This window comes from Eumetopias jubatus, unplaced genomic scaffold (assembly GCF_037043125.1).
Source record: "Eumetopias jubatus isolate StellerSeaLion01/CBP00866 unplaced genomic scaffold, mEumJub1_p1.0 scaffold_13, whole genome shotgun sequence".
NCBI classification, from domain to species: domain Eukaryota; kingdom Metazoa; phylum Chordata; class Mammalia; order Carnivora; family Otariidae; genus Eumetopias; species Eumetopias jubatus.
Window position 1 is genome coordinate 104,871,767 of NW_028274819.1, and position 26,394 is coordinate 104,898,160.

Consider the following 26,394-nt stretch of genomic DNA (forward strand, 5'->3'; position numbering starts at 1 on the left):
AACCGGAAGTCGGAAGCTGGCGCGCGCCCGCCGCACATGCGCGCACACGCTCGTCGGAAGGCCGGAGCTGTAGGCGGACGATGGCGGAGCTGGGTGAGGCGGACGAAGCGGAGTTGCAGCGCCTGGTGGCGGCCGAACAACAGAAGGCGCAGTTCACTGCACAGGTGCGGGGCCAGGCACCAAGGGGAAGAGACAGGAGGGTGAGGCACGGGTTGAGCTTTCAGACTTTTTACTCAGCCCGTGAGGTGACAGCCGCTAGGAAAACACGAGCAGAGCCCTGCGACATCGCCACGGGGGGACTGCCCCGTGCTCGCTCCTGCCGCGCCGGGTCCTTCCCAGAAAAGACTCCAGCCTCTGGTGACCAGTAGTGCTCAGGCGCCCGCTAGGCACACCCAGCGTGCGGGAAAGAGAAAGTGTAAAGCCGAGAAGAAAGGTTCGGGCGACGCAAGGGCAACGGAACCTGGTTTGGCGGCGAGCTCTCAGGGCTTGGCCTTCGGAAGCTCTGGTTCTGATCCTGCCTCTGCCCCTCACGGGCCGCGTGCCCCTACGCAAGACACCCAGCCACGGGGGGCCTCGGTTCTGCAGTCTCCTGCTGCCTCACTGGACTGTAGAGATCATATGCGATCATGTGTTTGAAAACGACAAAGCAGTGGAACATTAATGGAGAAAGGGGGGCTCTGAAGTAGTCAGTTTGGACTGTAGGTTAGAACAAGTGTTTTGGAGCCTCTTCGGCATGGTTCGAAACCCGGCGTGGACCCTTACTGGAGGCACCACCAGCAGCGTGGCTAATTGCTTAACCAAACGGAGATGACAGTCATATTTTAGGACCGCAGAGACCGCAGAGAGTACTGACTGACGGCTTGGTACCCAGTCTAGGAAGCCCTCAGTAAATGGTTACCCCCCCTTGCGGGGGGCGGTGTTCGCGACCGATTAAATAGCAAAAACACATTTTCTGTACCTGATGTGCATTTTTGTGGAGAGTGGATCCATAACCTTCATTGGATTCACAAATGTGTCCATGACCCCAAAAAGGTTTGGAACTTAGGAACTAGTCTGTAAGGGATAGGTTTGGAATGACAGGAGAGCAGTGGTTTTGGGGGAAATTAATTGGTACCATACCTTCCCAGCTTACACTGGTGCAACTTGGGAATACGTCTAACCCTGCCTGAAAATTTACAGTCTGATTAAGGACTTAACACAATCGGAAAAAATAGACAGCGGCCTTCAAGGAGGTAAAAATTTGAACTGTTTTGAAGAATGGGACAAATCTTTAGGTAGGGCATTCCGGGAATATTAAGTCACATTGAGTATGCTGTGTGTGTACTTCATTGAAGCTTAACAAGTTGGTGGTTAAATAATGGGCTGCCCTGAGTGGCTAAGAGAGGAATTGTGCATTAAGCACAGGGGTGACTTGATGGAAAGTTATCTTCAATTACTAAAGAGGAGAAAAACAGAAACAGAAAGGATAAAGGATTATTGCAATGTAGGAACAAGGATCTGGGCCATACTAACGACAAATTAGGAAGTGAGGAAAGAGGAGAGCCCATGGTTTGTTGACTGAAAGAATGGTTTAGTCAAGTGACAGAAAAGGAGAAAAACCGGAAGGAAATAAAGTTGGCAGTTAGACCTATATGCAGACAGCAATGGTTACTAATTTTCTTTCCTCTTAGGTGCATCACTTCATGGAGCTGTGCTGGGATAAATGTGTGGAGAAGCCAGGGAATCGCCTAGACTCTCGCACTGAAAATTGTCTCTCTAGCTGCGTGGACCGCTTCATTGACACTACTCTTGCCATCACCAGTCGGTTTGCCCAGATTGTACAGAAGGGAGGGCAGTAGGCCATCCCCTGGGAGAATGACAGAAGCAAAGGACTTGTTGTGAAGCAGATGGAAGGGCCAGTGGGGGAAAGTTGTCAGCCTGTTGTCAGGTGAACTTGAGGCTGTTACCAAGCCTATTGGTGCTAAGAAGTAACAGATCAAATGTTCAAAAAGTGAAATTTATTTATTTGGAATTCAGAAATTCCATGTTTTATCACAACAGTTATTCAATAAATCTGAATTCTCCAACTCTTTTTCTTTTTTTTCCCTAATCCCATTTTGGGATTTAATAGAGATCTCTGATTGGCAGGAACATTGGAAGTACGTTCCAAGACCAGTAGTGCAAATGAGAGATCTTAGGTTTTGAAAGGCCATCCTCAGCCATATTTAAGGGGGCTAGAAGAACCATCAAAGACTTAGCCTAAGGTATAGAAGAGAAATTGGGGTTGAGAAAGGTGAAGAACAGAGAACAGCTTTATTGCTTATATATGACCAAGAAAAAGTAAACATGGCAAAAACAAAACAGGCAGGATGTGTATTCTTGAGAAAGAAATAGACCTGCTAGTATGGGAGGAAGGGAAGGTCAAGACTGAAGCAGAACCAACTTCCTGGAGATGCCTGTTCCACTGGCCCATCTTCCTGAGTCTGTGCTAGAATCAGTACTTTTATAGCACAGAAACAATGCTAAAAAAAAAATACGTGCTGAAAACTCCTTCCAACAAAGATTTCACTTATTCCAAGAACAAAACAATTTGTCTTTCGGTTAAGAGGTAGTAATTACAGACTGCTTGCCCCACCTTGGGCCCCTACTAATTCCAAAGGTAAAAATATATGCCATGGAACATTGACAATTGAGTACCAGAGTATTAATATTTCAAGTAAATATTCCCAAAGGTAGCACCTGCTTATAATCAAGGGATAGGGAACCTCTAGCCAACCATGTATTTTATGACTAAACATTTTATTAGACATCTGTTCTGTAAAGAGAACAAATTTAGTAGTTAGAACTGTAAAATATTACCACCTCATGGAATGTTGTTACAGTTATATTCTATTGCTGGTGTCTTACACTGTCATGCTACCATGAAGTATTTCTATATTATACACGGGGAAAGTAAGGCCAGGGAGGTTAACTTACCTTTTCCAGACCTCATAACTAATTAGTGCCAGAACCAAGACCAAAAGTCTGAGTTTTCAAGCTTTCTACCCAGCCCATGAAGTGGCAACCAGAAAAAACAATATGTCACTTGGTATTCTGTCATAATGAAAAAATTCACTTGTGTTCTGCCAGCCTTTTTTCAGTGATATTTTGGTTTCCTAAGAATTAACAGTAGGGATCACAGTATATAGCAAAGGGAAATAATATGGTCTCTGCTTGGTGCTTTAATCAGAAGGCAAACTGGGAAGAAGTGGGTGAGTCCCTGAGAAGCCTGTTGCATTTTGGAACTGGTTCAACCTAGTTTCAGGGAAAATCTAAATTTCATTAATAGATTTAGAAATGAACAAGGAAGATAATATTTAAATGCCATCAGACAGCATGACTAATTCCTAATTTTATCCCATTTGGTTGAGGACTTAACCAAAACAACTGAAGAAATAACTTCGAACACAAGTCCATTTAGGCAATATACAGGACGTAGAAAACCATTTACTAAACCAATTACCATGTTTAGGGGTATTAGTGTAGCCACAGACCCTGTCCAGCAGGGAAATTTGACAGAAAACCCTAGTCTCATAATAACAGCTGTCTATGGATGTTATCATGAAGGAAAAATGTCTTGCTCTTATACTCATTTTCTCACTAAATAAACTGGACCACATCTATGAGGCCAAAATACAGAAAGATCGAAGCACCAAGGCTGAAGACAAAGTTGTGGCACCTGCTATATAAACAGGGCAGCACGCTGTTCCAACATTCTACGCAGCACCAGTTCCAACCCACCACTTGATCCCGGCCCTTGCTTTCCCCAAATCCTACATCCCATTTGGTGTACCCAGGTTGTCACTGGGATTCAGCTTTCTGGGTCCTTTAATTTGTTGCATTTGCACTCTACCCTAAATGTGATTAATTGCAAAAAATAATCTCTTCAAGAAAACTTCATAACAAAATACCAGATTCCCTATTAACAATAAGAGGATCAAGTTTAACAGGCCAAAACAGAAGACAAGAAGTCTGTCAGAACGTAGACAGATGGCACAGGACAGCTCCGACCTCAGGGCCCCTGTGCCAGGCAACGGAATCACTGGCAAAACCCCCAGGTGGAAGAGCTGTAAGTAACCAGTCAGATGGGAAATGGAGAAGGTCTCCTCATTTAGTCATCCTCTGAACTCTCTGCAGACCTTTCATCTGTAGCCACTTTCCAATTTGTGCGTTTGTTCGTCCTCTCCTGTATTTCATTGTTAACTACAGGGATGTGGACTTTTTTATCTGTCTTTTTCCTTTTGGTTTTCTTAGTGTCTCTTTCCTCACCTTCCTCAGAACTGCTGGATGCGGAATCATCTGACTGGGAAGTGTCACTTTCTGCATCCAAGAATAAAGCAGATTTTTTGAGAGACTTTTTCCTGGATTTTTTCTTGCGCTTATGTGACTGTTTCCTTTTCCTGGTACTAGAAGCCCCGGTTTCTTCCGAGAACTCACTTGAGGAATCTGCTGTTATATCTGTGGCTTCTTTTTTGCTTTTCTTCTGTTTTTTGTGTGACTTTTTTTTCTGCTTTTTTTTGTGAGATTTCTTTGACTTCTTGTGTTTGTGAGACTCATGGGTAGATGATTTTACTTGGGGAGATGTTTTTTTCCCATTGGTAATATCTTGCTGATCACTACTAATAAAAAAAGAGAAACTGCTTTACTATAGAAAATAAAAAGTGTATTTATATTTTAGTATTCTGCATTCTAGATAGAAAGTTGGGGTTAGAAGCACCTGAGTGGCTCAGTCGGTTAAGCGTCTGTCTTCAGCTCAGGTCATGATCTCAGGGTCCGGGGATGGAGCCACATATCAGGCTCCCTCCTGCTCAGCGGGAATTCAGCTTCTACCTCTGCCCCTCCCCCTGCTCTTGTGCTTGCTTGCTCTCTCTCTCTCTCTCTCAAATAAATAAATAAAATCTTAAAAAAAGTTGGGGTTAACATTTGAAATTTAGGAGCTTTGACATAGGGTTACTATGTGACTTGATCACTCTCAGAGTTTTGTTTCCTCATTTTGTTTTCTTAAAATGAAGATAAAAATTCTAATCTGCCAAACTGAGTTACTGTATGGAATACTATGTATAAAAACCTAAATGCTATATATATCTGCAGAACATCAATCAGAAAAAGGCAAAATACCAATTATCTCCCAACTAAAATGCCTATTATTTTTCTAGTTACATTTTTAATGGCAAACATTATCTCCTTTGTAAAATTAGGAACCCAATTTATAGTTCAGACTTGGAATTAATCTTACAGTTTCTAGTTTTTTTGTTTTTTTTTCAGTAAGCCTATTTGCCTTACCTGTCTGTTTCAAATTCTTCAGGGTATAACTCTTTATAACCACTGTGACCCCATCTGTAAGATGACATATTTTATTACATTATTAAAGCAATGCATACATTTTTGAAAATTAAAAAAAATTAGACTTAGTGCATGCAAGACACAGACATGCACATAGAACAAAGAAAATAAAGACATGGTAGAGCCAACCCCACCTTCAAGCTCAGTAACTTAGTTGGCTACGTTTTCTGTACTGTATGTTATCATTTCAGACACAAAGGATTCTTTTGTCTATTTGTAAGAGAACTTGCTACTCTTTTTTTTTTTTTTTGAGAACTTGCCATTCTTAAGATAAGGAACTCTTCTATTCTGCCCTTTAGCTGTGAAGTACTTCTCCAAAAACAACTTGTAACAGTGCTGTCAGCAATGGAACAATTTGTTTTTTTACATAGCAATTTTATTTTTTTTTTTTTTAATATTGTATTTTATTTATTTGAGAGAGAGAGAGTGAGAGAGAGCACAAGATGGGGGAAGGTCAGAGGGAGAAGCAGACTTCCCGCTGAGCAGGGAGCCTGATGCAGGACTCGATCCCCGGACTCCAGGATCATGACCTGAGCCGAAGGCGGTCGCTTAACCAACTGAGCCAAGCAATTTTATTTAATTCCTATAACATGAAATTCACCCTCTTAAAGTGTACAATTCGGTGGCTTTTAGTATATTCAGAGCTGTGCAACCATCATCACTATCTAATTTCAGAACATTTTCATCACCCAAAAAGGAACTCCATCCCTTAGCAGTCACTCTCCATTCCTCCCTCTCCTGTAGCCCATGGCAACCACGAATCTAATTTCTGTCTCTATGGATTTGCCTATTCTGGACATATCATATAAATAGAATCATAATAAGTGGCCCTTTGTGTCTGGCTTTTTTCACCTGTTTTCCAAGGCTCATCCATGTTGTAGCACTTATCAGTACTTTATCCCTTTTATCATCAAATAACATTCCATTAGTCCCCCCTTAACTGCAGCTCTGCTTTTTGGAAGCAGATCACCCTCCTTCTGTCATACTGTCAGAGGTCAGGAGTGGCCTAATGCTACAACAAAAAGCCTACGTCATTCCCCTCACTTCGTCTCATCTCGTAGGCATTCCATCATCCCACATTCTCACAAGAGTACAGTACAAATAAAATGAGAGATGACATTCACAGAAATTTTATTACAGTATATTGTTATAATTGTTCTATTTTTAGTTATTGTTACGCTCTTACTGTCCCCAATTTAGAAATTAAACTTTATCATAGGTATGTATGTATGTATGTACAGAAAAAAAAAACAGCATATATAGGGTTCAGTACTGTTCACAGATTTAGGCAACCACTGGGGGGGCTTGAAGCAGGGGGCTACTGTACCACATTTTGTTTATCCATTCATCAGTTGATAGACATTTGAGTTTCTACTTTTTGGCCATTATGATAATTATGCTATGAACATTTGTGTGCAAGTTTTTGTAGAGATAATTCATTTTTAAAAGTACACATTCTCGGGTGCCTGGGTGGCTCAGTTGGTTAAGCAACTGCCTTCGGCTCAGGTCTTGATCCCGGAGTCCCGTAATCGAGTCCCATGTCGGGCTCCCTCCTCAGCAGGGAGTCTGCTTCTCCCTCTGACCCTACCCCGTCTTGGGCTCTCTCTCTCTCTCACTCTCTCAATAAATAAAATCTTAAAAAAATATATATAAATAAATAAATAAATAATAAAAGTACACATTCTCAGGCCAAATATTTTTAATGGTCACAAGAATTTTGTTACAAACCTGTCTGGCATATTAGCTTCATAATCATATAACTTCTTATTCCAGGATTTAGCCTTAAGAAAATCATCTTCCAGTGCCCCAGAAATTTCATTCTTTGGCCTCCAATAGTCTCTTTGACTTTCTTCATCAAAACCATCACTACGCATCCGGCTATAAGGAAAAACAGAAGAATTTTACATTTAGAAGCAATCTGTGAGGTTCCTTTAACGAATGGCATGCACAAAACCCACTGAACAAGCTAAGAGGAAAACAAAACCACCAATTTAGTGCTAAAAAAAAAAACAGAAACCAATGTAAAAAGACATGATCTGTTCCTCTCCATAAGTCTGTATAGTTGTCCAGTGAAAATCTGACCATTACTACGCATCCTATTGCAGAATACAGACAAAATGACTTATGGACTGTAGCATGCTATAGCTCACGCATTGACTCTCAAGTAGGAGGACATGCAAAGAGGGGAGTAGAGCATAATCACAGCTGGGAACATTGCAAACTACCCTAGAAATATATTCCCTTCCCAGAAAACCAGCAACTTGCTACAGTGAGGTCATAGCAATGTAGGAGCAAGGCCTAACCCATGAGTAGGCTGGGGTAGAAAAAAAGTTGAGAACCACAGATATAGCCTGTGCTTACAAGGTCCACTAACAAGTCACTAAGCAAGCTAATCAACTATCAAAAATGTTTAAGAGCCTCCTATATGCTAGTCGCCATTCTAGCCACAGGGAGTAAGACAATCAGAATCTCTTTAGGGATTATGGTTTTAAAGATTTATTAGACCATGACAGGTATCAATAATTCACTCTAAAAACATTTTGGGGACGCCTGGGTGGCTCAGTCATTAAGCATCTGCCTTTGGCTCAGGTCATGATCCCAGGGTCCTGGGATCGAGCCCCACATCAGGCTCCTTGCTCAGTAGGAAGCCTGCTTCTCCCTCTGCCACTCTCCCTGCTTGTGTTCCCTCTCTCGCTGTCTCTCTCTCTCTCTGTGTGTCAAATAAATAAATAAAATCTTTTAAAAAAATTTTTTTGTAAATAATAATAAAATCTTTAAAAATAAATAATAAAAATGAAAACAACATTTTGTTTCTGGAAACGCTGCTTGGAATTGAACAACCAATAGAAGACAAATTATCATCTGCACTAACTTTACTTCTAAATTCTCAAAGGACCATCTTCAGCAAGAAAACAGACCGCAAGGATATTTATTTTTATACTGAGACTCTGCCTTCTTTACCTTGGATACCCTGAATACTTCCTTCTCTGAAGCACCTCAGACATACAGTCAATCGCACTCCAAAGGCTGAGTACTACACAGGCACACTCACTCTCTAATATCTCACTGTTAACTGTTTCCCTGGGTAACTTTAGAAATCGGCATTATAGGGGGATGGGGGGATGGGTTAGCTCGGTGATGGGTATTAAGAAGGGCACGTATTGAATGGAGTACTGGGTGTTATACGCAAACAATGAATCATGGAACACTACAGTGGAATCTAAAAATCCAAACTCATAGAAATAGAGAGTATGATGGTGGTTGCCAGGGGCTGGAGATATGTTGGTCAAAGGGTACAAACTTCCAGTTATAAGATGAATAAATTCTGGGGATCTAATGTACAGCAAAGATGATTATAGTTAACACCACCGTAATATATATTTAAAAGTTGCTAAGAGAATAAATCTTAAATGTTATCACCACACACACCCCCCCACACACACACACAAGGTAATTGTGTCAGGTGATGTGTTAGCTAACCTCATTGTAATAATCATTCTACAGTATGTATGTATCAAGTCATCATCATATTGTATACCTACATGTTATATGTCAATTATATCTCAATAAAGCTGGACGGAAAAAAGAACAACAACAACAAAAAAAAAAACAGAACAGGGTGCCCGGGTGGCTCAGTTGGTTAAGCGACTGCCTTCGGCTCAGGTCATGATCCTGGAGTCCCGGGATCAAGTCCCGCATCGGGCTCCCTGCTCAGCAGGGAGTCTGCTTCTCCCTCTGACCCTCTTCCCTCTCGTGCTCTCTATCTCTCATTCTCTCTCTCTCAAATAAATAAATAAAATCTTTTAAAAAAAAAAAGAACAAAAAAAACCCAAAACTAATGATGTAATGTATGGTGACTAACATAACACAATAAAATAAATTTAAAAAAAAAGAAATCGGCATTATTACTACAGTCATTTTTCATACATACAGCTATACACTAACAGGCATATGAAGCCCAAGAAATGTTCTCAATACTCAGACATTCCTATACCTCCATAAACAAGACAACTAAGCCTGCATAATCCTGCATATTCACACTGAAATTATTAAAAAGGTAATGTGAAAGTTGTGTGACCTGGTGAACACACAAAGTACACAGGGTAAAGAAAAGGCTGAGGGAGAATCAAAGACTACTAAAAGGGGACAAGAGTAAATGATAGCTCAGTGACCATAAGATAGCAACAGAAAATCTTAAAAGCCACCAGACAAGGTCAGAATACACAGAATCTTTAACTTTTAAAGTTGTTCAAGGTAGAACTTTTAAAAATTCCCCATTGCAAATAAGTACTAAGAGTTAAGCCATATGCATCATAGCCATTACCTTTATGCTTGGGTCTAGATTCATGAAGGAAGGAAGGCTTAAAGATTCACAGAACTGAACTCATCTATCTTTAGCATACTAAAATGCTTTTAAATGAAAGTTGGTGGTTCTGAACAAGATCTGAGTTATTCTGGGTCTTAGAGCTCCAACTTCACCTTGAACTACTGGGTAACATTTTCCTTTTGGTCCCCCGGTAAGCATCTTCCATCTGTTTCTCCAGTTCTCTTATTTTCCACATATCTGATTCCTCCTGAATCTAGATTTTTTAAAAGAAAAGAAATATAATTACTAAAAACAATATTTTATATCACAGAAAAGTAACTGACAATACACTCTGCACCAATTATTGTATTACAGACTGGGTCATAATCAGGAACCTGGGAAACAAATTCAGGATTCTCTAAATAATCTGACCCAGTCAATCTCAAATATGTAGAATTCTGCAGCAACAGGAGAACTTTTTAACCCTGCATAGACTCATTTATCCCCTTTTAATTTTGCAACTATGCTTCAGTGATCAAGTGATGACCCTTTATGTTTAAATTAGTCACCACATCCTTTGGATTCTATCTCCTCAATTCCTCATCTTCATCCCTACTGTCACTGTTTTCATGTGAACTCCTCATCGTCTCTCACTTGGAGCACTGCAATTGCCTAACTGGTGTTTCTACTGTTTCATTCCATCTGGTCTATCATCCCCTACCCAGCTAACAAATCATCTTTCTAAAATACAAATACAATCTTGTCACACCCTGCTTAAAAACATTTGATAGCTTCTTTACTGTTCAGAGGAAAAAGTCTAATCTCCAAGCATCACAATCCAATTCTAATTTACCACTTGAGCCTCATCTTCTGTCACTACCCACCTCCCCACAACATTCCCTACTTTCCAGATGCACACGCTTTCTTGCCACACCCCAAGTGCTTCATGCTCTTCTTTGTTGCCATATGAGTACGTGATGTTCTGTCTGGAATGATCTTTTACACCTGGTAAATTTGAACCTGTTCACCAAAAACTGGTTCAAATACAGCAGCTCAAATACCACGCAATCTGTGAAGCCTTTCTTAATTTCCCAAGGCAGATTTCACTGTTCCTTCCGCAGTGCACTGAAGCACCTTGTATATGTCTCTACTATAGTACTTAATCAAATTGATTATAATTATCTATTTTATTCATCTTTGTACCTCCAAACTACCAAAATCATGCATGGCACACTGTATGCCTCCAATAAATGCTGAGGAATAACGACATTGTACCTCTCACCTTATTGTGAGCATCTGTGTGCCGGATGACATTCCTCAGGAGGACCTTCCCCAATGGAACACGGGACATTCTTCAATCTGAAATGAATCAATAAATAACATTTAATAACAATAATTTCCTTTATTATCTTATCTTTTATTACAGTGTTTTAAAGAAGCATGAGGTAAAGGAAAGATCACTGAACAAGAAGTCAGAGGTCCTGAGAGGTAGTTTTCCCTTCACCACTAAAAGGGGAAAATGCCTGACCACAGTAATGTGCAGATGAATGTACAGTGAGATAGTGGACATCCAAGTTCTTTCAAACTGCCCAGAATTAAGTGCCTTCAAGAGCACCATTTTATTTAACCCTCAAAACAACCCCATGTTTTATACGAGGCAAGCATCTTCATTCCTATTTTGTAGATGAAATTCCCTTAAGCATAACTTGCCCCAGGCCAGAGAGCCCAATGTAAACAAGATCCAGATTAGAAATCAACTTTCCAATCTCAAAATTAGTTTGTGATGAAGCAAATACCTAGATCTGACAATGTCAGGGACCACAAATGTCAACATTTGACATCAAATGCAGACACGCCCTAAATTTCTCCATTCAGGGGACTTTTACTTTCTATTTTGTACAGAAGCCTCCAAAAAACAGATGACAAGGATATTCGGTGTGTAGCTAGCAGCGGTTTTGTGCAACCACCCCACCGCTCACTCACCCCTCGATCCTGAGGAAATCAGGCATCTTGCTAGTGTGAGACGAAGAACCACTCCATTACAAGATCTCCTCCGACCCAGGAAGCCAAGGAGTCAGGGCTCAAAGGCAGCTCTGCAGCTTCACCCGAGTCCTTCGTGAAAATGCAGCCTTCCCACCGGTTATTCTGCCCTCACCCGTGGCCCAGGCCACGGCTGCCTTTCCCCCAGCCCACACCGACAGGAAGATCTCTTTCCGGACCGAGGCCGGAGGCTGCGCCGGCGCGGAATCCGGACAGCCGGCTTGACGGGCATGGGGGCATGCCCCGCTCACGCTCCTCTGGGACGGACCCGAGGACTGGGCTTCGCTCTCCCGAAAGGATGGGGACGCGCTGGACGGGTACAACCCTCGAACGGGCCCCAGGAAACCCCCAGAGTGCCCGAAGGCGGGGGGAGGGGGTTGAGGCTTCCAAGTGGAAGACAGAGAAAATACCCCCGTCTCTGTCACCGGGATCCCTGCCCCCCAGCGGCCACGGAGCTCCCGGTAACCTTCCCTCCAAACGCCCTCCCCGTACAAACACACACAAATACACCCATACCGTGCGCCGCAGCCTCGCGTGGCGGGGATTTGGGGGGAGGAATCGGTCTGGGAGACAAGGGAGCGGGCTTCCCTTTCAGGCCGGAAGTCGTGCTCCGGAGAAACTCTTCCCACCCACAGGAGACCCAGAGACTCCCACGGGGAGGGTTTCCAGCATCCTCTAGAGATCGAAAGGTGCGGAGGGGAGGCGGGCGCCTCCCTGGGAAAGAAGTGGGTCGGCCTCGGCCGAAAAGCAAGCCCGACACCAGAAGCGGGGGAGATTCCGGAACTGGATGCTAAAAATCCTTTCTTCCTGGAGCTTTCCGGACCCAGTTAGATGTTGTACCCGGTCCGGTTACCCTAGTAACAGGCGTCGCGGTTTGTCAAGGAACCGAGGGAAGAGGTGAGTTCGCGGATCTCTGGGAAGATTGTCCTTTAGTTAAGCTTCCCGTTTAGTTTAACCCTACTATAGTATTCGGGGAACCCAAACCTCTTTTCCTCCTTCTGTGGCTGCTGTGGGACGCCTGTCCGGTGGGAGAGGAGAGCGAGGGAGGAGACACAGATGAGATATTAGTATTCTCCTACTGTTTCCCAAGTGTCCTAGCCTCTCTATGTGAGCATACTTAATTGTCACAATAACCCTACGAGATAGGTATTATCGTCTTCACTTTGAGAATAGACTGATACATAACTTCATTGCTCAAGGTACCACACCTAGTACGTGATAAAGCTAAGATTGGGATCTAGGCACTCTGGCTCCAGAGTCCTTGCTTTTAACTACTAAGCTGTGAGGAAGTCTCCTGTAGCTCTCTGGCAATTCCAGGACTGGATAGGCACCGGTCAGCCGATACCCAGGTATCGGAACAAGAGATCGGTCACCGGGTAATCCAGACTTTAACTGACTGCTCTACCCTCAGTGCTGTTGAGAGTCTAGGCAGAGGTGAGGACTTGTCTGACGGGGACTAGATAATTAGAGAATAAGGTAAAGAAAAGTGGTGCTGAGCCACAGTCTTCTAGACACGGGGGCTAACTTCACCAGAACAATTCCTGACCTGTTTGTTGTTCCTCTTCCTCCAAAACAAGAAATGAACCATTAGTTACACAGAGCTTTTTCCCCCTGAAGTCCTATCTTTCCACAGACTCAAGAGGCCTGTTTACCTCAATCATGGAGTCTTCCTCAAAGGGTCTGCTCACTCAGGTTACTCAGTTCTGGAACCTCCTGGATGATCTGGCTGAAACTAATCCTGAGAGCTACGAGAAGTTCATTCAACAGCAGCTGAAAGAAGGGAAACAGCTCTGTGCCACCCCAGAGCCACAGCTCTGTCTACAAACCAGGATCCTGGTACGTAGTGTTGGTCCCCAGGGATGGGAGATCTTGAGCGAAAGAATCCTGGAATAATCAGAGAATCACTTACCTTTAGCTATTGCTACTTTAAGAAACCTTGAGGGGAACCGCCACTCTAAAGGGAGAGTGAAACATAGTATGGAAGATTATGTTGAAGGAGTAAGAATGGGAAATTCACCTATGATATATTTTGGAGATCTCAAAGTCATTTTCTACTAGAGTAAAAAAAAAGTAATGTAATGATTTAACAGAGACTCGTAGAATTGGAAGTCTTTCAAATAAAGAGAACTTACTTGGCTGGGAGGTAAGGAAGTGGTGAAATAGGGTCATAGTCACCCTGAATAGCTGTTTAGATCGGTTCCCTCTCCTTCGTCCCAGTTCTTCTGGGAGCAACAACTGGATCTTGAAAAGTCAGTAGCTTGGGGGAAATGAGGTAACAGTACAATTTTCAAACACAGTTTAAATGCATGGAATGGCTTACTTGGAGACTAAAATTCTCTTCAAATTCTGTGGTGAGTTACCTTTAGGATATTATTTTTAAATGAAAAAAAAAACACTAGATTTTGAGATATGCAAAATTATTTGTTTTTTAGAAACCAAAGGAAAAAGTACTTTTTATTAACCTGTGTCAGTGGAAAAGGATCCCAGCTCCCCAGTCAACCACTCATCCTGTACCTCTAAGTGTTGGCAGACCAGAAGATATGTCCGAGACATCAGGTACATAGAATTAAGGGAGAGAAAGCACATTTTAAAAACTCTGTTGGGAATAAGCATGGACCAGATTTTACTTGGTAAAAGGCATTACAAGTAAAATATTTTATTGGGTTATAATGTAGTTAATAACTAATAAGCATACCTTTATTTATTTATATAAATTGAATGCTATTCAATTTTTCTAATAGTAACCCATATAAAATGCCAAGAAATGCCCTAATTGGAAATTTGTATATTTGGCACCATTGTGATTACCTCTGAAAAATACAGGAATAGAATTTTGCTTTCTAGCTTTATCCAGGATTATGACTTAATATATTATCTGACAGTGTCATCAGTGGAACAAGTTGTCCTCATTTCACATCCTCTGAATTACACACACAGATGTTTATACAGTCATCGATGTTGCCTACAATCCTGATGTTCTCCAGGCAGCAGAAAAGGACCAAGTGAAAAAAGATCAGTTAATACGGATGACCATGAAATGCATTGAGGAACAATTCCAGTTCACTCTCTCATACTCTTACAGTATCACTAAATTTAGAATAAAAGGAAGCATTCAAAGGATGAAACAAAATCTGATGGGAATGCAAGCTGACCCCACAGATTTAAGAGAGAAAATGAGAAAGGGTAAGTTAATGACTGTAAATGGAAAATTTAACTGATTTAAAATTGTTTTGCATCCTGTGTACATTTTGCAAACCAAAAGTCTCGGTTTTAGAAGATGAGAAACTTAAGATAGAAAAATATAAAGATTAGATATTAGAAATATTAACATGTCCTTAAAGATTTTTAAATCCTGCAAATTTTTTAACCAAGTTCTTTGGTTTAAGTTTTTTTTTTTAAGATTTTATTTATTTAAAAAAATTTTTTGTTTATTTGAAAGAGAGAGAGAGCATGGGGGGGCGGGATGGGAGGGGTGCAGAGAGAGAGAGAGAGAGAATCTCAAGCAGACCCCCCACCCCCGAGCACGGAGCCCAGCTCTGGGCTTGATCTCACGATCCTGGGGTTATGACCTGAACTGAATTCAAGAGTCAGACGCTTAACCTGACTGAGCCACCCAGGTGCCCCAGGTTTAAGATTCGTTTTAGATTCCCAAACTAAATTAGCTTCAGCTTATCTGCCATTTTGGCTAATGCCACCTATGTTACAGTTCATAGCCTGAGAGTATTTTATGTTGTTGATTAATTTTGTGATTTCATCTCCCCCCCCCCTTTTTTCCCATAAGAACTAACCCCTGAACAGATAAGTAGGACTGTGAGCAATTCAGATCACTTTCAGCTTTTATTGCCAAAAGGTGAAGTTTCAAGCAAAACAAGGTGTCTGATTGAGGAGATTTCCAGTACAGAGATCCAGGTAGAGATGAAGGAACCAGCCTATGAATTAAAAATTGTGGCTGACCAGAATGAGAAACCTCTGGAAATTGAAATAAAAGTTGAATTACCTGGTATTAATTCAGTATCTGTCTGTGATCTTAGTGTTTCTGAGGTAAGTTGAACAGGTAATACTATAAATTTGTATCAGTCAACATTTACCACCTTATGCTGTAGTAACAAACTCCACAATCTCGGTGGTTTATAGCAGTTTGCTCAGGTTGTATGTCAGGTAGGCCTGCTCTGTTCCAGGAGTCTTCCATATTTCAAGATACAGGTGAGATATGCCATTCTCATGAAAGAGGGAAAATAGAAATGGCCAAGCCATGCAATAGATCCTAAAACTTTCTCTCAGAGATCGTATATATCACTATTACTCACATTCTATTAGCCAAAGTTAAGGCACCAGGCCAAATCCTACATCAACGGGGCTGGGAAGAATATTCTCACAGGTAGTCACAGGAATTCAAATGGCAAGGATGTATAATCCTTATTATATTATACAAAAGAAGAGCAAAACATTGGCAAAGTCCTATAATCTACCACAGTCCAACTCTCGAGGACACAAATATTTGCTTCTTTCCCCAAGAAAGACATTTCCAATCCCAGTATCAGACTCTAAAATACAGGGTTTTGCCATTGTAATCTGCACTTCCCTCTTGAACCACAGACCTATGAACTACAAAGACGAGTAATCGACTGCCATAGCCACATGCACCGTACAGCGTGGGATGGAGAGAGGATAACCATAATTAACAGTCTCAGATTGGAAAGGGGGTTAAATATGAGGCACACAGCAGCTATTGGCGCACAGCAATTCTGAAATCCTGGAAGGCAGATATTGTGAGGGTCCCTTTCCTGGAAGTAGAGGATGTTCTTGGTTAGGTCCCATTACAACATTCCTTGATTACCTAGCCCCCTAATTCCATTGTTTTCCATGACTTTCAGCTTCATTCTTTGGGTGATGTTTACCTTTTTCTTACCCACACTGGCCACGTCGGAAAAGAACATTGGAGAATAGGCCATCCTTACGTGCTGAGCAGTTTACTCACCCTGTTACACGCTTTTGGAATGTTGGGGATCCAAAAGTTATTTTAAATGTTTTAGTCTAGACTAGTAGCATTTTACTTCTTTGATTCTAATCAGTGCCACACCCCACGATTCTTTATTAGACATGTCCCTTTTTCAATGGCCTGTCTTTTTTTACTTAATTGCTGTCGTTTGAGCCAAATGTAAGGATTAACTGAGCTCCACCTTAATCCAGTTAGAGTAACAAAGAGTATAATGACTCTTTGTGATTCAGTCTTCACTTCTAGGCTTAGTCTTTGTTGCTAAGAAGTAAATTCTCAATTTTATTTTTTACTGGTTTAAAATAAAAATTAGTTCCATTTCTCAGTCCTGAAGTCTTAGAATTTTGGGGCTTTGTATAGTCTTTCAATCCTACTTGCAAACTAGGAAATTCTTTTCTAAGCTCATCTCTTTTTGTTGTAGCTTATTAAATGTAGCCAATAGAAACAATGCGTGTTACCAACATTCTGTTTTCACACTTCTTTACCTAAAGCCACACATTAATGAGGTGCAGTTAGTTGTCTTTCACATTACTGTGCTGGTTTTACTAAGGGCTTTACCACTATAAAACATGGATCACCATTTTTCCTATTGCCAATACGTTTTCCTCGCTGTTTGCTGGTCAGCCAGAAAATCAATGCCACATAGTCTAGGATGGCAACACCCAATTTATGGCACTGTATCAGTTAACTTTTGAGTATTGAGCAGCAGTAACAAAAAACCTCAGGGAGTTACAGCAGCAGCTGCACAGCTCATTGCAAGTCACATGGCAGTAAGATCCTCCTCTTATGGGAAAGGAGTGAATAACTGTGAATAATCCAGTAACATATTTTAACCGGGAAATACTTTCTATTTTCATATTTTAAAATACTTTGGTTTGTTACTCTTAGGATGATTTATTGATTGAGGTCTCGGAGAAGTACAGATTACATCTGAATCTTCCAGAATCTGTGGATACTGAAATGACTACAGCCAGATTTATCAAAGAGAAAGCTACCTTAATCGTCACAATGCCATTGGTATAATAAGAGCATCATCTGCTTTGGGTTTTCAGTGATAAAGGCATGTGAATGATAGGACCTTCATTATGGGTGAAGAGGTAGTGGTTTACCTTAAACACTAGTATTTTCTAAGAGTTCTTTTTGATGGAATGAGATTTTCTCATCAACTTAATGTTTATCTTTTTTTTTAACTTTCTCCTCAAACTTGGCTAGAAGCATAAACCATTAAAAACAGTATTGCCATGATATACTTGTTTTGAAGCTATTTCTAATGGTCTTAAAGTAACAAACTGTCATTTGGGAAAATTGTTTCCAAGTAAATTGTGAAAATTCTTGGTTTACCGGTTGAAATTCTGGTTTACTTGGTTGTCTCTAGCAAATTTTTACATCAGGAATAAATCTCAAACTGTAAATTTTCTATTACCAAGAGGAACTGAAGCAGTGAAAGTTTCCTCCAGCTATAAAGTTACAGGGCCAATGTAGTAGTATGCAAACTTATGCTTCTATGAACCTCTGTACTTCTATAAAACAGTTCTGATGGGAGTCCAAGCTACCCGTCAGACCTTATAATATCAAATATAGACTTGTCTGTGGACTGGATACCATGATGCAGTAACAATAACAGGGATGTTATTGTACAGAAGATGCAAAATAAATCTAACCCTAAGAAAAAGGATGTGACTTTGGGACAAGTGCCTTTATCCTATGAAAATAATTTTAAGACAGAAGGATATATTAATCAACTTCATCTGTCAGATGGTTGTTCAATACAGAGGTATTAACTTTGATGTTTAAGCATCCTTAAATCATCTTTCCTAGATACAGTACAGCTTCATTTTAAGTTTCTAGTTCAACATAACGTTTTTAAAGTCCTTATTAATTTTAAAGCTTTTTAACTTACTTTAGAAACTAATATAGTATATAGAACAGAAGCAATTGGTATGTGATACTTAAAAACAAATATAATTTTAAGCCTGGTCTGGATTTGAATTCTCCCAGCAATAGGATAATTTACCATCTGAAGATTTTCCAGAACTGTATAATGTCCTAAAGTTAACACCCCTATTATAGTCTCATCCCTCAAAAAAACTTGGAATGCTTTCACCTTACCTTCTCTTCTACAAAATCACCATCAATACTTGACCTACAAACTCTCATACCTAACCACATAGAACTGGTGGAATCTCTGCTCTGGCACTTGGCACTTGGGTGTTAACTTTTGTCAGCAGCTATGTTTGTGTACTCATTAATAAAATGCCTATCAAAATCTAGCATTTTTAAAATTTTAAATTTACATCCTTGTTATTTTCCAAAATATTTTACTTATTTCAATGGATTTTTATATTCATAGAAATTTCTCCTCCTCCTCCCTCTCCCCCAAAATACCAAACTTTGCCCAGGAAGAACATTAATAACTGTGGAGTAGTTTAATCTGAATCTTACCAAAATTTCTTTCCTTGAAACTGGAAAGTGAGATGGATATTAATTATCTTTGAGACTAGATTTTTCTACAAGCTTGGTTTATTTTTTTTAAGATTTGAGAGAGTGTCTGTGTGTGAGCAGGGGGAGAGGCAGGGGGAGACGGAGAAGCAGGGACCCCCAGTGCAGGGCTCAATCTCACCACTTGGAGATCATGACCTGAGCCGAAACCAAGAGTCAGACACTCAACCGACTGAGCCTCCCAGGTGCCCCTACAAACTTGGGTGATTATTTTCCCATGTATTCCAGGGTTTGTGCATTACTAGGTAAGGAGTACTCCTTGGAACACATTCATATGATCTCAGGCTAGTTAACTCCTTTTTCAGACCATGCCTTGGGATACCATAACTTCACTCACAAACCTCGGGATTGGTGTAAAATATCTAACACAGCCAGATTACGCTTTCATCTTGCTGTGTGGCACACTCCACCATGAGGTGCTTCAGTAACTCCTTGAGCTTAAAGTGTTAGATTATATCCTCCTAAACTCAGTCCTTTATTTTACTAATTCTACATGCTTCAAATGCATTTGTATTAAAGAGTGTACACGTATATAGCTATCTCTGGCTTTGGTTTAATGTGAAAAATAATTACCAACAGATCAAAAATTAGACAAGACACACTGAAAACAGTTTAATTTTTAAATAATTTCAACCAAAATTTTTAACTTTTTTTCTTTCAGTTCTGGTAAGAGAAATAGACTGAATCCATTTAGGTTTATAATTCAGATTATACTTCAGATTAATTTTTAACTCAAAATAATTTTTATTAGAAGACAACCTTTTACTATTCTTTCAAGGGAACAACAGACAGAGCCATAAGCATTTGCCAAGAATGAATTATCTTTGACGTTTCATGTATCTGAACCAGATGTGGCTCATAGTGATGGTCCCTTGTGATAAGCTTGTTCCTTCTTCATAATCTTCAATTCAAGCTAACATTACTAATTACTGAAAAATCAATTTAATGTACTGTTTTCATAATACAGCAAGGGAAAATATTCTGGAATATATGCAGTGTCACTTCTGCACCATGTAATAAAGAACATTTAGAAACAGATTCAATACTGAAAGACCTAAATTTCAGGAGACTGCTCTACATATATACACAGAAACACTGGATAGATTTATTTTAAATAGTCATAAACAATTCCAAATAATTTATTAAAACACATCAATAGAAAGTCTGGAATTGTGACAATATTCCAAATTCATTTTTATTATCCCGAGTATCACCTCTTCTACTCCCCCTCCCCTAAGAAAGGCAAACTGTAACAAATTGGAAAAAAATATTTAGGCTGGTAAGGCAGCAAGCAACCTAAACTATTTTTTTTCTTTCCAATAGGATTTTAGGACTTTCTTATTGTACATGAGACAACATTGGGTGGAAAAACACAGAACACTTTCTTTGTACACACTGAACATTTTTTACTTTATCCAAGTAGAAATGACCACTTCGCTTCTAATCTTTTAGCACTCCCAACTGCTTACCAATGTCTCTCTCCCCCTTTTCCTTTCAGACAGGATTTGGTGATAAATGGACTTTGGCACACATCTCACTAGAAACCGTATTTTACATATGTACACTTATTCCACAGTTACTTGATACAGTTTTCCAAAGTTATATGAGTAACAGATTCTGATAATTAAGTTCATTTGCAAATAACCACCAATTAATCTTCAAGGAATAATTTCTACTTTCTGTTAAATTCTACAAGCATATTCTTTTATTTGGAGGTAATTTTAAATTCTGCTTTCAAAATTATGTATGTAAGTTGTTTAAATAAATACCCACACAAATTCTCATTTATACCAAGTAGCTGGTTTATATATATCTTCATCTCAAGAGGTAAAAACAACCATTTCAGGATTCATAGAAAAATAAAGGACAGCTGGTTGAAGAAGTCTAAGAAAAAGTTAACTTTTAAAATTTCAGTTATTTTCCTTGAAGTTCTCTACCCTTCCCATCCATGATAAACCAAGATCATGTCACAGAAAAATTTAAATTAGGGTTAAATTCCAAAATCAAGCTTCAATTCAAACCCTTTCTCTAAGAGAACGGACTTCTCTCTTTCCGTGACTTCTCTTTCCGTGACTTCTCTTTCCCTCAAATATGAGCAAAACATTTGAGGCAATTAAATTTCAAAACCTCAAGGTTTCATTCAGATTACCTTTATATATCTGTTTCAATAGGGAACCAGAATTCTACCTCTACATTTCCCAGTGGAAGTACTTATCACCAAAGGGCCAAGCCACACGTTCCCTTGACTAGGAATACACAGCTCAAAAACCGGATGTTCATTAAATGTGTACAATATGTGGGTGTAATTGTCATTTAAAAAATTCAGTGATGCCCATTACAAATAACTTATCTGGACAGACTCAAAAATAACTGGTTAACTTTAAAATAAAAAAAAACCTGTGTAATAACATATTTATATCTTGGTAAGAATGAACATTGTGACCTGGGAGAGTCTAGAAATTCCTGGGTTAATTATAACAACATGGTGATAGGTTTTTCAAGGTACTTTCTAAACTCAGCAAGCCACTGGGCTCCAACTGCTCCATCCACAACCCGATGATCACAACTGAGTGTAACAGACATCATGCTAGCCACATCAAATCTAGAAAAAGATAAAAACATTATTAGGTATTCTGAAAGCAATCCCTAGTTTTTAGCCAGTAACCAACCCAAATGCCAACCTCCAACCAGGTAATACTATTTTCCACCTACTCTTAATGTACTATACACCTCTGCCTCACCCTCTAGATTGACAGACCAAACAGCCATCTGGAGCATGGGCTGGCAAACTACAGCCCACGGGCCAAATCCTGCCAAATGCAGGTTTTCTGGAATTCATTTATGTATTGCCTATGTCTGCTTTCTCACTACAACGTCAGAGTTATCTGCAACAGACACCATGACTCAGAAAGCCTAAAATATTTACAACCTGGCTCCAAGGAAAAGTATGCTCACCCCTCACCTATAGTAAATAAGGCTTCCCCTTTCAAATAGGATTAACTGCATTTAGTAAAAGAAGAGTTGCTGCCCTGAGAAACTTCATTCTATACTTACGCCTGATTCTACCTGAAGCTCCAACAGGCCATGACAATTATAAAACTTAGACTCAAACACAGGTATAATGTAAAAAGAAACAAAAACGCACCACAACAACCACCAAAAAACAAACAGGTATTATGTAATGAAAATGAACTTACAACTCCTTTATTTTGGTACTTACCCTTTTTCATTATCTGCTGGAACCAGTCTATCCTCTGAAGCACCAATTGCCAAAATACATGCTTGAGGTGGGTTAATAATAGCAGAGAAGTTCTTAATTCCAAACATTCCTAAATTGGAGATTGTGAAAGTGCCACCCTAGAGGAAAAGAGATTAAAAACAGATCATGTTAATTGCTTGTCAACATAAGCCAGAAAAAAAAGACAAATGTTCTGTGGAAAGACCTTAAGATAATCTTTAAGAAAGGCCTCTGAACTACCATAAAAAACAATTAGAAAAGGAAAGGAAAGGAAAACAGCATGAGGTGACAGATGTGACTTAGCTTAACTATGATCATCTCACAATGTATCTCACAATACATATAGCAAAACATCAAAGCTATATATCCTGAATATATACAATTCTTATTTGAAAGGGGAAAAAAAGGCAGGCCTTAATGGAATATACTTTAATGAAAATATATAATATATATAATAATATAATATATAATAAAATATATAACCATTACAGTATGAACGTAAGTCATAAGTTTTGCAAACTGCTGGAAAATGTCTTTTCAGATTTTGATAGGGTATTCACTTTCTCTATATTTTCAGGGACATGTGTAAGAATATAAGGCAGAATCAAAGGTGAAAAATGCAATAAAAGCATTATGCCACCCTTTTTTTTTTTAAAGATTTTATTTATTGAGAAAGAGAGAGCACGAGTAGTGAAGAGGGGCAGAGGGAGAGGGAGAAGCAGACTCCCCGCTGAGCAGGGAGCCCAATGTAGGGCTCTATCCCAGGACCCCAGGATCATGACCTGAGCCCAAGACACTCAACCGACTGAGCCACCCAGGTACCCAGAATTATGCCACCCTTAAATATAATATAATTCTTAACATTCAGAAGGGAAATAAATAATACCTTACCTGGAACTCATGAGGCTGTAGTTTACCCTCTCGTGCTTTGGTTGCTAAAGAAACAACATCATTAGCAATGGCTTCCAGTCCTTTTATATGTGCATTAAATACAATAGGTGTAATGAGCCCTGCAGGAGTACTGACTGCAACACTGATATCCACAACATGGTTTCTATTTCAAAAGAAAAAAAAGGAAATTTCAGTAATCATCACAGTATTTATCAAGAGCTTATGTGTCAGGTTAAGCAAGGATATTGACATTTACCTCAGTTTGGGATACTTTTCAGCCAGAGGGATATCTTTCCTGGTTTTTACATTTTGCTATGCCCTCTTAACTTGGACTTTTTTTTTAAAGATTACTTATTTATTTATTTGACAGAGAGAGACACAGTGAGAGAGCGAGCACAAGCAGGGGGAGTGGGAGAGGGAGAAGCAGGCTTCCCGAGGAGCAGGGAGCCCGATGCGGGACTCGATCCCAGGACCCTGGGATCATGACCTGAGCCGAAGGCAGATGCTTAACAACTGAGCCACCCAGGCGCCCCTTAACTTGGACTTTTTAAAAATGAACAAGAAATGTGTCAGTAGGTTGGTTTCACATGTGCTCTAACTGCCTTGCACCTACCTTGACTGACACATGGGTACACGTGGAAAAGGCCCAGCATTCAGTGAGAATTACACAAAAAGAACTTCTTGAATTTTGAGATGAAGTGGACTGCAAGGAGCGGAGTCTGCAGGCAGAGTTTCAGCAGATGGAAGGAAGAGTGGAGGGAGAGGACTGTGTTTTGGGAGAAAAAGAGCTCAGGGTGTAGGGTGGTAGTGTCTCAGAAGATAAAAGTAGGATTCCTAATCTGTGTTATGCCATGGATACCTTTGCATCTGGGTCCCTTCTCAGAATACGTATTTTTAACACAAAACATAAAATACTCAATAACCAAAAACAAAACAGATACAACTAAATAAAAAAACAACTATACCGAAATTCAAAATTGTGATATATGTATTAACTCAGTAACAAGATCTGGCAAGAGGTCTAATAACTGCTAAAATTTTGACATAGTGATAAGCAAAAAAACCCCCTATTTAAAAGACACATGCAACAACTACAATCTGATATGAAAATAAGTGATTTTTACTGGTCACCAGTACAAGTACTGTTAATAATACCTCTTTGATTTGTTCTCTACATTTATAGTAGGAGGAAATGCCAAATTTCAGTTAGAGGTTAGTGGAAAAGGAATGATTTTTCCCCCTCATCCAAGTTCCCAAATTCTTAAATTGTATCCACAGCCTCCTTGGGCTTTGTGTTAGGGCCCCTGCCGAAGTGTTCTCTGCAAATGAGAAAAAATTAAAACCTCACATGAAGGAAGAACTCCAGCTACTTCTAGGCTCAAGCTTTAGAATATTATGGGTTCCAAATCCCTCAGTGTGCCCAAGCTGACCAGGGGCAGTGGGACTGTCACTTGCAAACACAAGTACCTGGTCGAATAATAATGTGTGACCCCTTAAGCAGCTACCACAGCTGGGCTATGGCGAAGGTATCACAGCAAATACTGCTTTCTTTTTCTTAAAGATTTTTATTTATTTGTCACATGGAAGGAGCGCACAGGCAGCGGGAACAGCAGGCAGAGGGAGAAGCAGGCTTCCCATTGAGCAGGGAGCCCCATGTGTTTCCTATTGAGCAGGGATCCTGGCACCCTGGGATCACGACCTGAGCCCAAGGCAGCCACTTAACTGACTGAGCCACCCAGGCGCCCCCAATACTGCTTTCTTATAATTGTCCTGTCACTCCAAAATCTTCCTCCTAACAGAGTAAGCATGGTGTTTCTTATCTTGCTCACCACTAAATATAGCAGACAGTACCTGTTCAATATTTGCTGAATGGCTATATAAACAAATGAATGACGGGCATTTGGTAGGAACTAATGAACAATTCACAGAACTTGGCCTGTAACCTTAATCTGCTCATCAAAGAAGTGTTTTCTCAGATACTCTTAGAAGGTTAAATATTAATTTACCCTATGACCCAGTAATTCTACTTCAACCCAAGAAAAATAAAAACATAAGTCAACACAGAACATTGTACACAGATGTTCGTAACAGCTCTCTAAAAGATAGTTCTTTGTCTTAATCCCAGAATCTATCAATGTGACCTTATTTAATAAAAAGATCTTTGCAGGGGCGCCTGGGTGGCTCAGCGGGTTAAGCATCTGCCTTCGGCTCAGGTCATGATCCCAGGGTCCTGGGATCAAGCCCCGCATTGGGCTCCCTGCTCAGCGGGGAGCCTGCTTCTTTCTCTCCTGCTCCCCTTGCTTGTGTGCTCTGTCAAATTAAAAAAAAAAAAAAAATCTTTACAGGTTAATCAGGATTTTGAGATGAAATCATCCTAGGTTATCTGGGTGGGCTCTAAATCCAATGCCAAGTGTACTTGTAAGAGACAGAAGAGAAGAAGGCCATGTGAGTTTGGAGTTATGTAGCCACAAGCCAACGAATGCCTGGAGCCATCAAAACTGGAAAAAGCAAGGGAAGATTCTCCCCTAGAGCCTATGGAGGCTGTGCAGCCTTGCTAACACCTTGCTTTTGGACTTCAGGCCTTCAGAACTAAGAATAAATTTTTGTCTTAAGCCACCAATTTTGTGGTAATTTATACAGAAGCCCTAGGAAACTAATATAGTCTATAAGGAAGAGTAAGACCTTCAAATGTTCTCCAAGAGGGTGGTGACCAAGGAAAAAATTAGAATAAGCAGGTTACCTATTATGTTTGCTAAGACTGGAAAATGGTTTAGAGTTCTCTAGGAAACTTTCAGAAAGAATTGATGATGAGTACACAGGCCCTCCTTAGGTAACCATTAAGATCAGTTTGGCCAGTATTCACAGCATACTACATGTCTTAGTTATAAATAATATTTTCATAGGCATAAAAATATTAATACTGAATATTGATTTATCCACAATTTGTGCTATAATCGATTTGGTAGGATTGTCGTGTGTGTGTGTGTGTATGGAGGGTACAACAAATCAGTTGATAAAATGAAAAATCCATAAAGGGCAAGTGAAAAATGTTATTTAGAAATA

General features: G+C 40.0%; 4 protein-coding genes across 10 annotated transcripts in view; 2 read left to right on the plus strand and 2 right to left on the minus strand.

The window, feature by feature from the left end:
• Window positions 1-28: 28 nt before the first annotated feature.
• On the plus strand, window positions 29-2,066 carry TIMM8B (translocase of inner mitochondrial membrane 8 homolog B). The gene is made up of 2 exons (XM_028105839.2): window positions 29-164; window positions 1,671-2,066. The coding sequence occupies exons 1-2, from the start codon at window positions 81-83 to the stop codon at window positions 1,836-1,838; spliced, it is 252 nt and encodes an 83-aa protein (XP_027961640.2). The 5' UTR covers window positions 29-80; the 3' UTR covers window positions 1,839-2,066.
• A 207-nt stretch (window positions 2,067-2,273) lies between these two features.
• Window positions 2,274-12,664, minus strand: NKAPD1 (NKAP domain containing 1). 4 transcript variants are annotated; one of them, XM_028105833.2, is made up of 7 exons: window positions 12,224-12,663; window positions 11,651-11,680; window positions 10,950-11,026; window positions 9,841-9,941; window positions 7,090-7,239; window positions 5,302-5,355; window positions 2,274-4,637 (listed from the first exon to the last, which is right to left on the minus strand). In XM_028105833.2, the coding sequence occupies exons 3-7, from the start codon at window positions 11,016-11,018 to the stop codon at window positions 4,130-4,132; spliced, it is 882 nt and encodes a 293-aa protein (XP_027961634.1). In that variant the 5' UTR covers window positions 11,019-11,026; window positions 11,651-11,680; window positions 12,224-12,663; the 3' UTR covers window positions 2,274-4,129. The 4 variants fall into 4 exon arrangements, with proteins under 4 accessions (XP_027961634.1, XP_027961635.1, XP_027961632.1 ...); XM_028105834.2 differs by lacking the exon at window positions 11,651-11,680 and having other exon boundaries at window positions 2,274-4,634; window positions 12,224-12,664; XM_028105831.2 differs by lacking the exon at window positions 11,651-11,680.
• PIH1D2 (PIH1 domain containing 2) lies at window positions 11,584-17,950 on the plus strand. 4 transcript variants are annotated; one of them, XM_088017866.1, is made up of 7 exons: window positions 11,962-12,024; window positions 12,343-12,604; window positions 13,325-13,543; window positions 14,140-14,263; window positions 14,645-14,890; window positions 15,489-15,748; window positions 17,592-17,950. In XM_088017866.1, exons 3-7 carry the CDS (start codon window positions 13,367-13,369, stop codon window positions 17,724-17,726), a joined length of 942 nt encoding a protein of 313 aa, XP_087873992.1. In that variant the 5' UTR covers window positions 11,962-12,024; window positions 12,343-12,604; window positions 13,325-13,366; the 3' UTR covers window positions 17,727-17,950. The 4 variants fall into 4 exon arrangements, with proteins under 4 accessions (XP_027961628.2, XP_027961629.2, XP_027961630.2 ...); XM_028105827.2 differs by lacking the exon at window positions 12,343-12,604 and having other exon boundaries at window positions 11,584-12,024; window positions 13,341-13,543; XM_028105828.2 differs by having other exon boundaries at window positions 11,940-12,604.
• A 1,972-nt stretch (window positions 17,951-19,922) lies between these two features.
• The window catches only part of DLAT (dihydrolipoamide S-acetyltransferase), a 37,343-nt gene continuing 30,871 nt past the window's right edge, over window positions 19,923-26,394 (minus strand). The window contains exons 12-14 of the mRNA XM_028105821.2: window positions 23,332-23,494; window positions 22,423-22,559; window positions 19,923-21,804 (exon numbers count right to left, since the gene is read on the minus strand). Of these exons, the coding sequence (XP_027961622.1) occupies window positions 21,675-21,804; window positions 22,423-22,559; window positions 23,332-23,494 (430 nt within the window). The 3' untranslated portion in view covers window positions 19,923-21,674. The remainder of the gene's footprint in view (window positions 21,805-22,422; window positions 22,560-23,331; window positions 23,495-26,394) is intronic.